The 15894-nt window shown below is 39.6% G+C and overlaps 3 protein-coding genes across 7 annotated transcripts; 1 reads left to right on the top strand and 2 right to left on the bottom strand.

Annotated features, from left to right (window-relative positions):
- The first annotated feature begins 1184 nt into the window (after positions 1-1184).
- tnnt2d (troponin T2d, cardiac) lies at positions 1185-3806 on the top strand. The gene is made up of 9 exons (XM_077568078.1): positions 1185-1203; positions 1283-1340; positions 1416-1532; positions 1995-2072; positions 2138-2248; positions 2492-2598; positions 2674-2764; positions 3541-3578; positions 3652-3806. The coding sequence occupies exons 2-9, from the start codon at positions 1287-1289 to the stop codon at positions 3695-3697; spliced, it is 642 nt and encodes a 213-aa protein (XP_077424204.1). The 5' UTR covers positions 1185-1203; positions 1283-1286; the 3' UTR covers positions 3698-3806.
- A 181-nt stretch (positions 3807-3987) lies between these two features.
- dnm1l (dynamin 1-like) lies at positions 3988-11596 on the bottom strand. 2 transcript variants are annotated; one of them, XM_077568074.1, is made up of 19 exons: positions 11374-11596; positions 10335-10479; positions 9478-9507; positions 8911-8957; positions 8755-8826; positions 8212-8298; positions 7962-8124; positions 7751-7871; positions 7548-7679; positions 7003-7209; positions 6505-6625; positions 6270-6425; positions 6006-6095; positions 5840-5932; positions 5683-5736; positions 5232-5411; positions 5019-5128; positions 4763-4922; positions 3988-4590 (listed from the first exon to the last, which is right to left on the bottom strand). In XM_077568074.1, the coding sequence occupies exons 1-19, from the start codon at positions 11473-11475 to the stop codon at positions 4534-4536; spliced, it is 2127 nt and encodes a 708-aa protein (XP_077424200.1). In that variant the 5' UTR covers positions 11476-11596; the 3' UTR covers positions 3988-4533. The 2 variants fall into 2 exon arrangements, with proteins under 2 accessions (XP_077424200.1, XP_077424201.1); XM_077568075.1 differs by lacking the exon at positions 9478-9507 and having other exon boundaries at positions 3991-4590.
- Positions 11597-12501: 905 nt separating this feature from the next.
- On the bottom strand, positions 12502-15738 carry dnajb9a (DnaJ heat shock protein family (Hsp40) member B9a). 4 transcript variants are annotated; one of them, XM_077569660.1, is made up of 3 exons: positions 15607-15738; positions 15182-15410; positions 12502-13718 (listed from the first exon to the last, which is right to left on the bottom strand). In XM_077569660.1, the coding sequence occupies exons 2-3, from the start codon at positions 15396-15398 to the stop codon at positions 13297-13299; spliced, it is 639 nt and encodes a 212-aa protein (XP_077425786.1). In that variant the 5' UTR covers positions 15399-15410; positions 15607-15738; the 3' UTR covers positions 12502-13296. The 4 variants fall into 4 exon arrangements, with proteins under 4 accessions (XP_077425786.1, XP_077425787.1, XP_077425785.1 ...); XM_077569661.1 differs by having other exon boundaries at positions 15182-15405; positions 15537-15715; XM_077569659.1 differs by having other exon boundaries at positions 15537-15712.
- Between the last annotated feature and the right edge of the window lie 156 nt (positions 15739-15894).

Genomic DNA, 15894 nt, shown 5'->3' with positions numbered 1-15894 from the left:
TATTACATGTACTAAAAATGTTTAGCATTTAAAGTGAAATGAGTTTGTAATATAAATTTACAATTTATTTAAACTTGATCATTTTAATTAATAAAAAAATAGTTCACTAAAAGTTAATCAATTATTCTAAATAAAAATTAATAGAATATAATTATTATATGTATTTTTTTTTTTACAATTTCATCCAAAAGATAATCTTGATATAAAATTACCTGCCATTTTATTTCATTAAAAATACTTATTAATCAATGTATTTGTTAGTGAAAATTTAAAATAAATATATACAGTATATATTACTAGAGCTAGTACAATATATATAATGAATACATGTCAATGCTATTTATTCTGATCTATTTTATTTAGAAAAAATAATAATATTTTGTAGGTTTTTTTATGTTCCATTTCAATCAGAAACATGTTTTCTGTTTTCAGATTAAAAAAATATTGATACATGCCTTTTGTTGGATGGTGTTTGTTTATAAATAATGCACAGGTAAAGGTAAGCTTATTGGAGGGGGGGGGACAAAAGTCAGTAATACAAGCAACAGGTCACTGTCATTCGCATCTTTTTAGGGGCTGAGGCAGGCTGCACTCGTCATTGCGTTTGCTCTAAAATTGGAGCGTCTCCTTTTAAACGGTGTGAATGTGTCACTATGCTGTTTATTGATCACAAATATTTGTCTTTGTTTAAAAAAAAAAAAGATTTTTTTTTTTTTAAGAGCCTGCCGCAAGAGCAACATGTCGGACACAGAAGAGGTCGTGGACGAGGAAACTCAGTATGTCGTCAGACTCGCCATTGTTATGTTTATTGTATATGTTCAGTAGTATTTGAATTGCTATGTAGGAACAGATTGTAACTTGTATTTCATGTCATTTTCTATGTTTCATGTGAAGGGAGGAAGAAGGTAAGAAGAGCATTCTCCTACTATACTGTATATCTGTGTGACTATTTTCAAAATATGTATTTCAATTTTCTCACAAGAAGTGATAGATACTGTACAATATTTTTTATTGTTGCCATCTTCCTAAATAATAATGGTGTGCTGGTGCCCAGTTAAAGTGAGAAAAAAGAGAAAAAATAACATTTTTTCTGTATTATAACTTTGAACTTGAAAATTAACACAAACATATTGGGTCATAATGTCCGTTATTTTCTCTCTCTTTTTCCTTCTCTTTTAAAGATGACTCAAAGCCAAAACCAAAGTAAGTTCATTTCTCATAATTAACAATCGCGTTTCATGCTCCGTCTGCTATTTATCAACTGTTTTGCTCAATTACACAGATTCATGTCAAACATTGCTGCCCCAAAGATCCCGGATGGCGAGAAAGTGGATTTTGATGTGAGTTTAACCGCACGAGATGCTTAAAACTAGCTGACGCATGTCGTGAATATCGTACACTACTTGTGAGTGCAGGACATCCACAGGAAGCGTCTAGAGAAAGATCTGTCTGAGCTGCAGTCGCTCATCGAGGCTCACTTCATCCAGAGGAAGAAGGAGGAAGAGGAGCTGGTCGCCCTCGTCAAAAGAATTGTGAGTCCGGACCAAAGCAGATATTACATTTGCAGCAAGTTTGACAATGTTTCTTAAAGTCACTTTACACAAAAAAAGATTTAAAAAATAAAATAAAAAATCGCTTGGTTGAATTTTTGGGGAGGCTACTACTTTACTTTGTTTTTAAAACCGGAAATTCATTATAATAAGCTAGCTTACGTTACGCTCCCCTACCCATTTAAGGGGCACACCGTTGTCTGCCCTTTGTTAGTCTTTCAACCGCAAATTCGCGGGCGGAATTTAGCGGCCTAAGGGTCATGATTAAGTTATTTTCTCATCTACAACATACAGTGAAAAATGTTTTCTGCATTCAACCCATCTATGCAATCACTTGGCACTGGGGCAGTTCAATTTGTGCCCCAGGCATTCCGCCTAGCAACAAAGGACAGCAGTTTCATACCGAATCAAATAAAAACTTCAAATGTGTTTGTTTGCTTAAAGGAAAAGCGTCGCGAAGAGAGAGACGCGCAGCAAAGGATCCGGGCCGAGATGGAGAAAGAGAGGCAGGCCAGGCTTGCCGTAAGTTTACATTAATTAAGAAAACACGAGTGAGCATGTCATTTGTATGTGTCCGCTACATCCAGGAGGAGAAGGAGCGAAGAGAGCAGGAGGAGCATCGCAAGAAGCACGATGACGACGCCAAGAAGAAGAAGGTCCTCTCCACCATGACCCAGCAGTACGGCGCCGGACAGAAGGTCATGCAGCTTATTACTTTCACATGTTCATACAAATGCAAGCAATACAGTAATTTCAATTTTTGTTGCTGAATTCATGGAATTTAAAACAGTTGGGGAATATTTTGCATCAAGTAGCGTACAGTATACTATTTTTCATTGCATTCTACAATCGATTGCATTATACTAACTTTACCACTTCAACAGATTTTATGGAATCTAGAAGAAAGTGCATTTACTGAATTTTGTATTTTGACAAAATAGAGTGAAAAGAAAGGTAAAAAGCAGACAGAGAGAGAGAAGAAGAAGAAGATTCTGGCTGAGCGCAGGAAGGCGCTCAGCGTCGACCACTTGAGTGACGACAAACTGAAGTACGACAAACAAGGGGCTGGTAAAGATGATAATACGGAATATGATATGAGATCAACTTTGGCATGCGTGCGCAGGGAGAAGGCTAACGAGCTGTGGCAATGGCTGATGCAATTGGAGACGGAGAAGTACGACCTCAACGACAAATTCAAAAAGCAGAAGTGCGACGTGAGTCCATCAATACATACACGATACATACATACGCAGCAATAACAATTGCATACTATGGATACCGGATGTCCTGATCACAATTTCTTGCACCAGAGTCCGAGTTACGTGATTTTGAATATCTGCCAATGCCAAGTCCCAAACTGATACTTCCACAATAACTTAAGAAGTGAAAAACAGCATGTCTATATTATCAATTGCTTTAATTCTTTTTATTTGAGCCCCAACAACATGACACCGTTTTATATGGCTATGAGCAAGTAGAACAACAAATCAAAATCTAAAAAAAAAAAAAAAAAAAGTAATTCCATAAAGGGCGTTACATTATTAGATTATACTATATTATATTGTATAATTTTACCCTTAAATGGAAAACGACATTACATTTTTTGTTAATGTTACTAAATAAATAAATTTAAAGGAATTTTTCATACTTTTTCTTGGCAGCATTTTCAACATTCAATAAAAAAAAAAATCACCATATTTAAATACAAATTAACAACAACAAAAAAACGAATGTATTTTTTATTGTAATTATTTTTAAATAATTAATACAAAATATATTTGTACAAAATCCTAATTTTTACTTATTACTTCTTAAACATACAAAATGTTGAGTAATATAGTACGTTTGAACAATTTATTCCCCCCAAATTTTAAAGTTAGGACACATTTTCAAATATTTCAAACAGAATTGGTAAATTTTGACTGCATTTTCTTTTACTCTAATTCTTACTTTTTGGTTACTTGTTAATTGTGTTTTATGCCACTTGCAGATCAACCTGCTGCTTGTCCGAGTGAAGGATCACCAGAGGTAAATTCACATGAAACACTTTTTTGCTAATGAGTTCAATTGTTTGATTTCATGCTGTTGTGTTTGTTTTTAGTGCCAAGGGGCGTGGCAAGGGCAAGATGGGAGCCCGTCTTAGGTGAAGATGGCGCTTCCTCACCCCCCCACCCAGGGACACGCCAAGCCAGGACACTAGTGTACTTCTATTCATACTCCATATCAATAAACAAGCATCCACTCCCTAAGAGTCACAAAGGGGTTTTTGTTTGTGTGCTAACACACTATAAGCCATACCGCATGTCTTACTGTAATACTGTATACTGTGCTTGCTGGTGGAAACAAATTGACACAAACACACGGGACTGATTTGGTGCTTTTTAGTGTTATACTGTGTGTGTGTGTGTGTGTAAGAGTCCTATACAGCAAATTAATAAAATGCAGTGGAATTCGGAAGCTGTCAGTTTTTGAGGGTAACTAGTTGCGGACAGTTACACAAAATCCACAAAAAACAGCAAATGGACGAGCTCTTCAGCGAATACTGTAATGGAGGATAGGTTAAACAAAAAAGATTTGCAAAAATGTGACTTCATGAATGTCAAACTACAAATACACAGAGTTTCACTGTACTCAAATAGGAGTGGGGTTGAAAGTTAGCACGCGATATGAGATGACAACAACACCCGTTTTGTTTGTCATGTCTATCTTTAATTATATTCAACACAAAATGATGGATAATAACATCATCCCTATAGATACAGTTTGGTTCATAAGAAAAATAGATTATTCCTAGTCATGGGGATGTTTGGTGGAAACTGGATGGCAAGACGTTTGCTCATCCAGACAGTACATTCAAAACTATTCTTCGTATTGTGAGGACTGTCGATTTCTATGCGGACCTGTGTGCGGGGGCTGGTGGTCTGTGTGGTGGATGTGGGAGTGGATTGAGTAAGGGGAGGAGCCTGAAGGAGAGCGGCTTCTCTCACCATAAGTGTGTTTCTCTGATCTCCGCGATCACTTGGCTGGCTTTCTGCAGGGCCTGCGTACACCAATGACACGGTAGTCACGTATTGCGCCGTTGCACATGATCAAGTGGCTAGTCTTATTTTTTTTTGGTTCACTCACAAATAAGAACTAAATTCTCCCTTCATTATAGCATAAGGATCAAATAGCAGTTTTAGTTACAGTGTGTATATTTCAGATTTGGGTACCTTGAGCATGTCCGCCGCCTCGTTACGTCGCTGCGCCATGTCCTCCGATTCAGTCAGCAGGTCGTCCAACAGCGCCGACTTATACAACTGACCTACCAGCTCGCTCTGCAGACAGTCTTTCACGTGGTTCACCAGGAAGTGCATCACTGCTTTGGGCACGCTGAGAAGGAGCATGGACAGAAGCGGTGAGACGGTGAAGACTGTCACAGAGGATTCTGACTATTGATAGCTCACGTGATTGTAGCTTTTTATTTACCTGTCCTGGATGTTTTTCCGTACAATAAGAAAATAGGACTTGATGAGCCTCTCGATGACCTCACAGTCTCTCTGTTCCCGAGCAGACAACTTCCTGGACACTGGAACAGGCTGAAAAGAAAAAACACATATGAGGAGGAGCTATATCATGGAAAAGTGACTTTTTGAAGGCTTGTATACAAATTCTGTTGCTCCCCTTTGAAGTTGTTCTTACCACATCGAGTAAATTAACAGCATGACCCTTCTGAGGGCTGGCAGGGAGGGGGTTCTGGGGCATCAGCCGGTCGCCCGCAGCGCCGTCCTCCCCTCTTTTCAGCATCCCTCTCCAGTTCCCCGTCCCGCCATTGTCGGCCTGATCAGCAGAAGACGCACTCTGAGCGGCACCTGCTGCCGCCTGCTGACCGGAAGAAGGATTGGCAAGGGAGACAAGATTAATCAACATGAGGTTGTATGAAAAATAAAAAGACTCGCTACAAATTTTGATGGAATTAGGTACGAGTACTTTTTTATGGTTGTCACTAAAATGGAACCAATAGTGTAATGTAGCTCATGTATTTTTATAGTTTAAGAAATGTACAATTGCACTGCATCATAACGATTTAGTGATTTCTAATGGGTTTGTACAGCTCATGTATTGGAGATTGTGATTTCTAACAAAACAGCACCTTGTCTCGGGGAACAGCAGACGGCAGGTCTCTCATTCTGTTGCGTCTTTGCTCCTGTGAAAATACACAGAAATGATTTTAAGTGGGTGAATGACAATTAAAAATAATTTGCAATAAAAAAAACTGTATAAAGAGAAACATGGCACAAGGCTTGTACTTCAATGTTATGGTTCATGAGGCCACAGGCGTCAGCAAAGTCAGGATGTTTGGTGTTGATATATGCCAGCTCGATGGCAACCAGGTTGTGAACCTCAAGACAAAAACACATTTAAATGTGAACATTTTTTAATATTATAAAGTAGTGATGTGGGCAGTTTTCCTACCATGTCATTGGTGACTGGTAGTCTCTTTCTCAACAGGGAGGTGACCACTTCCACGATGGCATCGTGAAGCTTTGGGAATCTCAGCAGCTCCTACAGAGGAAAAAAAAAAAAAAAAATTAATGTAGGAAATGAAGCTCTCCCAAGCGGGTACAGTGGACCCCTCCACATGCTCACTCCATGTAATACTTAGGTTCCACTATTTGAAATGAATTGATGTTTACCACAATATTCTAAATTGTGACCCTAGTTGTGACCAGTTGTCACCTGTGTGCTGTAGTTGCTGCAGTGTTGGATGATCCTCTGCATCTCCTCGTGGACCAGCTCCACGCAGCGCAAACTTGGCTCCTCCAGACGCTTCACTTGCCTCTTGACCAGCAACTCAAAGGAAACCTCGGGCACAAACAAAGCAGGCCTAGGCCCCTGGAAACAATATGTCAGACCATTCAAATGGTTGCTAAGAGTTAGCTATGTATCAAGATCAGATGTTGCGGGGACCGACCGTTGCATTACGGATTGCCGTGAGCACGTCGATCGTCGTCAGGCCGCCCAAGGGATCGACCGACTCCAATGTGCGACCGAAAGTCTCGTGGAATATGTAACAGATTCTCGCGCCGCCGCAGCTGAGGAGGAGCAGAGGCGGAAAGTGATTTTCAGAGAGTGCGGATCTTGCGGCGGTGGCTATGGTCGTACTAAACTTTAACCTGGCGATTTTTCATTTTGCAGTGTTGCCGGGTCCCCTTCAAGTAGTGACAAGAAGGTTGTGTGTGTATGAAACCCAGAATAGTGTTCAAATATCTGTTGTTTAAAGGTTTATGTCTACCACTGTGTTGATGCTAGTTCCGGTCGCCCGTCTGGGGCAGTTTGTATTGTTTGCTAGCATCAAGCTAGTGGACTCGCATCTAATGTGCTTTGGTTAAATACACAACGTGTCATTCTTTGTGGCTATAAACAGCTTTAAGCAAGCGCAGAAATGTTGGTCCTTTGCTGTGTGACTTACAGTTCAGCCGTCTCGATGTACTTGGCCGTGCCCTCGATGGTGTGGCAGTACTCAGCGGCAAACTTGGTGATGAGCTGCAGCAAGGTGGCGCTTTGATCCTCCACAGGCTCGCCGTAGCTGTTGAGCAGAGACTGGTACTGTGCCGCCAGCACATTGATCCTGGTTTTCAGCTCCGGGAGGCAGTCTCGGATGTGGTGCATGAGCAATCTACACCCAAGATGACAAGATGAGTCAAACGTTAAACTAAATGACTTACTTATTGATTTTTTTTTCCTTCACAATTTAGTATTTAATACAATTTCTCTGACATTGTTTCGTCAAAATAACCTCAGGATTCTAAACACTTTTGTGAAATTTTGATATCAAATATATCCATTTGAATATGTTGTCGGAATTTAGATAAATAAAAATAAACACTCTGCAAATACTACAAAAGTATAGCGTACAACTACAATCAGAAATTCTGATTAAATATTATTATTGGTTCTCATTAGACCTACAGATATATGTACTGGCCTTTAAAAAAAAGAAACTACCTCTCTTACCTATTTAGTGTCCTGGCTAGATATTTAGTTCCACTTCTGTTTGCAAGGGAGGGGTACTTCTTTTGTAGAAAAGCGTACTCATCACGAATAGCATCCGCCACTGACTTCTTCTGATTAATATCCAGCTGGCTCCTAGAATTTAAAAAAAGCAACAGAAAACAGTTAGCACACCACATGACTGACGTGTGCGTACGGACAGTCACCTGTTGACTACTCCAATAATGCCAAGTTTGACAGGAATGACTCGGCCCATCAGGATATCCATTGCGTCTGTTCCAGCATCCATCAAATCCAGCTTGGTCACCACTGCTAGCGTCCTCCTGCCTGGACACAGCACGAAGGAAGCAATTAGGACATGTGTCAGCAATGTTTTCCAGGCAAATGGAAAAAAAAAAAAAAAAACAGCACGTTTACCATCAGGATCAACTTCACGGGCCACTTTGAGGGCCTCTGACGTTGCCATGTCTGTGTTGGCAGCAGTCACAGCCAGGATGATGGAGTTTGGGTTCGAGATGTACTTTACGATCAGTTCACGGATCTGAATCTCGATGTCTTTGGGTTGGTCTCCCACCGGCACCTTCAAAATAAGAATTAAATCGAATCATTCAATACAGGAAATGTGACCACATTCACATCTGGACAGGTTTAATGTACTGTATCTCACCTTCGTAATGCCAGGAAGGTCAACCAGTGTGAGGTTGACAACATGTGGTGAGAAGACTTTGAGATGAATGGGTTCATCACTGATACCCTGTGGAGAAAAACAAAGCAAAACATGAAGGCTGCATTTGCCTTAGGAAATTTCCTCAGCACAAAGTGGAAATTACACAAGAAGCCAGAAGCTGTTTTTTGTGTTGGTATTTTCTGGTTGTATATACACATGACATTAACCCAAAAACTTGAGTACATCCCTCACATCTTTGTAAATATTTAATGTTATCTTTTCATGGGACAACAATCAAGAAATGACTATTTGCTACAATGTAAATTAATCAGTGTACAGCTTGTTTATCAGTAACAATTTACTATAACTTGACTGTCCCAGGAAAAGATAATATTGACTAAAACTTGAGTATCTCACTTTTGATGGATACTGCATTTAATTTGAATTTCTATTTTGCATTTTCTATTCTATTTTTAGATCATGGACTAACATGCATAACGGCTGCCACTTCTTGGCAAACATGTTCAAAAATGATGTCTATACCTTGTTAATGCCTGATATTCTTTCCGTTTCTACTTCGATTTCTTGACGGATCTCCTCGAAATTAGAGTAGATCTAAAAAAACACATAAAAACAAACAAAAATAAAACGTCCACTTTAGTGGGCTCATTTGACATAATTGATTTCATTCAGCTTTACCTTGTTTTTGGTATGCAGGAATTTGCCCCATTCCTCGCCATCGATGCCTACAGAGATAAAAAAAAAAAAAATGAGGGCATCAGTCAAACGTGACCAACAGATCACTGTTCTATGTTCAGCTTCTCACGAGAGGAATTTTGTGGTGGCTAAATTGGAATGCAAAAACTCTCCAGAGCAAAAAGCTGAGGAAAAAAATAGAGTGGGGAAAACAAAAGTTTTCCTAAATGGAAAAAAATGGCAGGAGCAGAGTAAAACCCTTCAGCACAAAGAAGACAGGCATGTTTGGGGAAGGAATAAGCCAACCAAAGCGGCACAACAAAACAAGGACGCAAAAGGCGAAGCCTGTTAGCCATCTCAGGTGAAGCTGGCGGTTCAGGACATTGCAGCTGTTTTGGGTGTTCGGGTATGTTCAGAGAATGATGGAAAAAACATTTTTCAATCAATCTGAACTTAATAAAGCCATGTGGGTGGGCGGTTTATCACAGGCTACTCATATACGTAGGTGCGGAAATGGGGAGGATATATTATACTGTGCAAACACGATAAGGCAAATAATAAAAGGGAAACCTCTGTAAAAGCGCCCATTTTTCTTGAATTCTGTAGTTTAAGAGAGAGACAACAAATTGGTTAGCCTGATGGGTGCCTACTTGTGGAGGACACAGCACAGTACCACAACTGAACACAGTTGAGGTAACATACAAATACACTTGAAAGCTCTGAGGTTCAAAATAATCCATTTCGGGATCCTTATTCTGTAGTGGGGTACGTGTTAAGGGTGGGTGATTTTTCCTCCACGATCTGCTCGGCGAACAGAAGCGAGTTGTGAGAAAAAAATTGAGTCACAAGAACTAGCTATGGTGACAACGGACTACACAAAAATCATCAATCTGGCAGATTTTGAACAATTCTTCTAGCTGTGTAGTACCAATCTAAGTTGCAGTTAACTGTAAAACTAAAAATTAAACAAAGAGAATTACAAGTCATGTGTTTAACCAAAACAAATTAACTTTGTCAGACAATGTAAAATGCTGTACACGGGCTAACTGATCACTGTCGCGGTAGTTTTAAACAACTTCTAGTTGAAAACAAGCAGTAGCCAAACATACAGAAAGAGAAAAAGGAAAGACAATACTCACGGGCATACTGTATATTCTTTATCTTCAGCGGAAAATGACTATTATTATGCCATCTTAGTTATGATGGTACAGCGACTTTAATATATAAACAATATGAAATTGCTTGATGGGTTGCTTTCAGCACGCTTAAACTAGAGGTAACTAACTTCAAAATAGCCCTTGCATCCTTTAATATTTCTCTGTGAGGCCTTCGGAGGAAAAGGTTAGGACAGCTCTGCTATAAACAACTATGCTAGTGGACTGCAAGATGCAATAACTTTAAAAAGGAAAACAATATGCCAGTGATACCATTTTCTTCATTGGTCTTTCGGCGATCTTCGGAATCGATGTGGACGAGCTGGAAGATAAGTGGACGACGGGTCACGATGCCTGTGCCACGCGGTAGTACATCCCTGCCAACAAGGCTCTCTAAAACAGAACTCTTGCCGCTGCTCTAGAAAGAAAAACACACACAAAAAGTCAGAGGGCAATTGTCTTTACATTTGAAGTTGGGATTAATACAATGTGGTTTTCTTTGTACTTAGGACTGGTTTTCTTTACATGGTGCTCATACATGACATGCACAACTTGTAATTAAAACCAGCAGAAAACATGCAGAGACTTGGTTTGCCGCACTCTGAACACCCGCTGATGCTTGCCAAAAAGGCTGAGACCGCCATATCCAATTAGCCGGTCAGAGAAAGTAACCACGTTTGGCAAAACCTGCCACTTTAAACCAATTAGGCTATAGTGTAGGGCTTTTTACATAAGGGAGGCGTTTATTTTGGACAATAGCAGTGCACAGTGATAATGGATTATATTATATGGTATGGGAGGTCATATTTTAATGAATGCAATTGCTGGTATATAGTACAGGCTGATTACTATTACTTAACTAAATTCAATGTAGCTGCTATAAGAAATGTATCACCATGCTGAATAATATAAGCTATTTATAAATGAGGTGACCACACATGGACTGGGACGTATTTTCCATTAGTTTGGAAAGAGGCTAAGTATGAGTTAAGTAGGAAACAATATACTACATGTTACAACAATTATGTTATGATGTATTACAAATTTATGATAAAGAAAACCATGACAGATTAAGCCAGCCATGGCCAAAAAATCCACTTGTTTTTGTTATGATGAGCTATGCTACCAATAAATCACGAACAAAACAATATTAGCGAGAATATACTTTTGCTTGTTTAATTTTAAGGTTATTTAACACACATAACAACCAAACTGGGTGGTAATAGAAGCCACATAAACTCAGACTGAAGTTCTACCAACTAGGTCTCATGCTAACAAACTCGCTAGCCTCCAAAACAGTGTCGTTTCTCACCTGAGTCCCCACAACAACTATCTGCGGCAGCTGAATGATGTCGGCGCCCACCGTGTTAAAAACATCCTGCAGTTTGTTTATGACAGGTATGAGGGCCTCCATGAGCTCCGAAAAAGATCCGGACCTGTCGAAAAAAGGACACTTCTCGGTTCTTCACAAAGTCATTCAATGTCCCGCGGATGGCTAAGCTAGCGATTGTCAATTTGACATCTCGTTCACTTCGCGGCGCAAACTTCTGCGCAATTGCACCGTTGCATTGTGGGGGATAGAGTTGCGCTATGGGATTCGCGTGGCGATAGTACTGACTACTGAACTACATTTCCTGTACGTGACGTCAAGAATGTCGCGCACCACAACAAAATCTCCTACGCAACAGTAACCAAGGCTGCGACCAAAATATTTGCACAGAAGCCAATGGGAATTAAGGTTAAAAATATTTACAAGAAAAATGTGAATAAAATACTTTTAAACTAAATATTTTTTTCAATATACTTTATATTGATTTGATTAAAAATAAAAAATAAACTCCCAGTTTTTTTTATGGGTATTCTGCTCCACAAAAAAGTGTTAACTCAGTAACTCACTTTGCGAGAGAAAACAGCAATTCCACGAAAGGTAAGTTATAATACACCAAATAAGAGATATTTGGTCTTACCTTTTTATTTTTCACAACACATCTTTATTTGTCATAACACATCTTTAAAAACCAAAGGCAGCTATCCACAAACTCATAGAAAGGGTTAAGTGCTTGGATTGGAGTTTTCAAATACAAATATTGCACATACTGTAACTAAACTGACCATGTTATATCACTAGCTAGTAATGACATAGCATGTTAGAAAAACTCTATACTGTTGTGTGGATTCCTACTACATTGGAAGCATCATATTATTTTCAATATTTACACAACTTTTATACAGCCTGATCACATTTTACGGCTTAAACTCTTATCGAGTACATTAAATCAAAATTTCAGGTCTCAAAAACATAACCTTAAAGCTTTTTAAATTTAGGTTTGTACTAGTAATAATTACATTATTACATTACACAACTACATTTTCATGGGGGAGCCTTGGTGGCAAAACAGATGTTTAATTTTTATATCAACCGGTCACAAAAACACATCTGTTTAGTATTTACATTTATTATTTTGAATGGTAGCTCTTAAACTATACAAATAGCACCAACAGAAATACAAAGATTTATGGTTGGTGAGCAAGGAACATATTGAGAAAAATAGCTTTTGGATTTCTTAACATTACTTGAAGGTGCTTAAAGTAAGGCGATCTCAAAGTCGACACACTGATGTGAGAAAATAAAGTGGACAATGACGTTAAACGACACCAAGTCCTAAGGATAGCTTGCGAAGAACAAGAACAAATGGGAACTTCACACAAGAAGGCTGTAACAAAGACTCCAACTCAGACCACAGAAATGCGATGCACACGTGCAAAGCACTTGTGACAGACTGCCCCATTGCCCTCTATCCAAAAATACGAAAAATACTATAAACTTGGTGGCCTGATAGACAACGGTGGAGTCGAATGTCCACCTCAATTTGAATCTCAGTGCGGGCCATTCCTTCTCGAGATTGGTTACAGAAACTTTTACAACCGGGACAGCAGCTTTCAATGTTACATTCAGGGTTGCAATATATCCAAAATTTGAAAGTGTCCAAAGGAATTCAACCTCTCCTTTAAATTGTGTGAGGGACGTAAGGCAGCTGAGAGGATTCAGAAGCGCCATGGAATTAGAAACTTTTCTGCTCAACAGGTACGTTTATCACCTGTTTGAAATTATGCATTCCAAAAAAAGTGACTAAGACTAAGGTCATATCTTTCTAGCAAATCTAGTCACATTCAAATGTATGTTTCTGATTCATCATTACAAATGTATGGTATCGGATAAGGTGGCTATTGCATCCTAAGATGCAGTGCAGTCTGTGTACGTGGTCACCATATTCCCTCTGCGCTGCGTCACTGTTCTACAGTGCTGTTTGGACGTAGCGCGGTACACGCTTTCAGTCTGTGTGGGGTGCCTGTGGAAGGCGAACATCTTCTCGATGTCGTCGAACAGGTCTCCAAAGACGCCGGCTCCTTGAAAGTGTCTTTTGTGTCGCCCGTGGGATGATTCCCTCTGGGAACGTTCATCAAAGTGTTGCCTGTGCCGGGCTTGCCTGTTGTTGTGGCCGTACATGTCAAAGTCCTTGAAGATGTCGTCAAATTTGAAGCTGAAAGGTTGGTGCTCGCTCCGGCTTTGCTGCGCCCGTGCTGTGAAATAGGAGGCATCGCCACCAAACTGGTCATACTCTCGTCTTCTGGTTGCGTCAGATAACACCTCATAAGCTGAAAAAAAAAAAAGATTAAGACTGAGCAAATGTGATTATAACAGTACCTTCACTTGTGAGTTGTATTTGGTCTATGACAATGTCTGTAATTCAAATCAATTTTCTCCATTCAAATAAATTGAAATGCCATTAATCTGTCCATCATCTTCTTCTTCTACAGTCTTGCTTTTGTGCCATGCGATTAAACAGCAACCGGTACTGTGTGTACTCCGCCACTTAGTCCCATGTGAACTGAGATAGGCTTCGGTTCATCCAATAAAGTGTTATTGACCATTTGCACCGACGGACGGCGGAAGGAAATGATTGTTGAATGGAAGTGGACGTGACCCAGAGCGACTTAGTGACTGTTATTTTACAAATTAAAAGTTATCATTGCCCATAGAGCCATGGAATCTACTACTTTAACCGAAATTCGCCTGTCAATCGAAGTTGCACATTTAGTCGGGACTCATAAAGCGCTATTTACTTATGTTGGAGATGGCTAGTTTGAAAACAGTCCCTTACCTTCTGTTGCCTGATGTTTTTACCAAATTAATCAAATCACCGACTTTGCCGGAATTCACAGCGCATGACCTATATCATTATGTAGTCAATGGCGTCTCTTCTTACATCGGGGCTGATTCAAAAGCTTGCCGCTGGCTGAGTCTCTGGGACGAGAGGCTACGCTCACACCGGGGGACAATATACCACGTAATGCAAAGGTAAAACTTGTTTGTCATGCTAACTGACTTATTTTTCACAGTCCGTTCTATATTGAAACGCTGTGATGATGTTATGTTACTATGTTTACTAGCATAGAACAAATGACTATCGTAGTGGCAAGCTATGCATTCATTTCATGAATATGACTTTGGCTCCAGAGTGAAAAACTCCAAGCACAAAGACGAAATCCCCCATTATTAAACTGTCAAATGCACTTAATATTTTTGAAGAAAGTGCATTTTAAAACTAAACTGTGTGTTTGTGCAGTTAGCATGGACGCTAACTATCTGGCTCATTAATGTGATTTGAAACACGCAATTCAACACCTGTTACAATCTTTGTTAGAGTGTACATTTACTAGTAAAATGTATGAACATTTATCTACTAATAACATTTATCTACCAACGCCGCAAAAAATTATCGCTGCAAATCCGTGAATACTTTAAGGGATGCCAGTCATTTCTGTTAATTGCTGCTATCAATCGATGTATTTTGTCTTCATTAGTACGTATGCATTTTTACTCCTTTGTCTGCCTGTACAACCGACCGCACAGCAAGATATGACCATTTTACAAGATAATTCATTAGATAAAGGACTTTACACTGTCCGAGATTCAATGGTTACAATACAGGCAAGTGGCTCTTTTGCCGTCCAGCGTCCAGGAGGGGGCGTTTCCATGAGGACTGTGACGTCACGTGCAAAAGGTCAATAGGAAATGTTTGGATGATGATGATAGTGATAGCATGAATCAACTGTACCTTCTGCAATTTCTCTGAATCTCACTTCAGCGTCGGGGCTATTGTTCTTATCAGGGTGATACCTCATGGCGAGCCTGTGAAAAGCTTTCTTTATCTGCCGCTCAGTGGCGTCTTTTGGAACTCCCAGTATGTCGTAGTAGTCCTTCTTGGCAAGAAGCAGCTCTGCCATCACGAGGAGGCACACGGCCATCTTCAGAGCAGACTGAGCGTTGGCCATGGCTCAGCTGTCCTGCACAATAAACATAAAAACAATGAGACGAGTTTACTTGACAAGGAAAAATTGTGGTTCTAAGGCACTCGAAATGGCAAACGTCTGCCAAATTGTCAATACGTTTCAGACACGTCTCGGACTCACCTTTTATGAGGTGCAAGTGCAAACCAAGCCACAGGACTGCATAAAATATTTAACTGAATATGTAATATACCTGGAGCTCATTTATTTGACGAGAAACTTGACGTTCTTAGCTTCAAATGTGAGTGACAGGAACTGGCGCCAACGGTGCATTTCTTCTTCGGTGGCTGTCCGCAAGCATGGCAACTGGTCATGTTTGCACACGTCTCCACCCTTTGGTAAAAGATGGAAATACACTACTTTTATTTTTTATTTTATTTTTTATTATCATTGTTTAATAGTTTAAAAAAAATAATAATACATATTATTTTCAGAGTTTCACCGTGTGATACTTGTTCAGATTAGTCAAAAAACATTTTTT

This window comes from Vanacampus margaritifer, chromosome 6 (assembly GCF_051991255.1).
Source record: "Vanacampus margaritifer isolate UIUO_Vmar chromosome 6, RoL_Vmar_1.0, whole genome shotgun sequence".
Classification (NCBI taxonomy): Eukaryota; Metazoa; Chordata; class Actinopteri; order Syngnathiformes; family Syngnathidae; genus Vanacampus; species Vanacampus margaritifer.
Note: the sequence above shows the minus strand (reverse complement) of the source record. Positions and strands in the feature narration are given on the sequence as shown.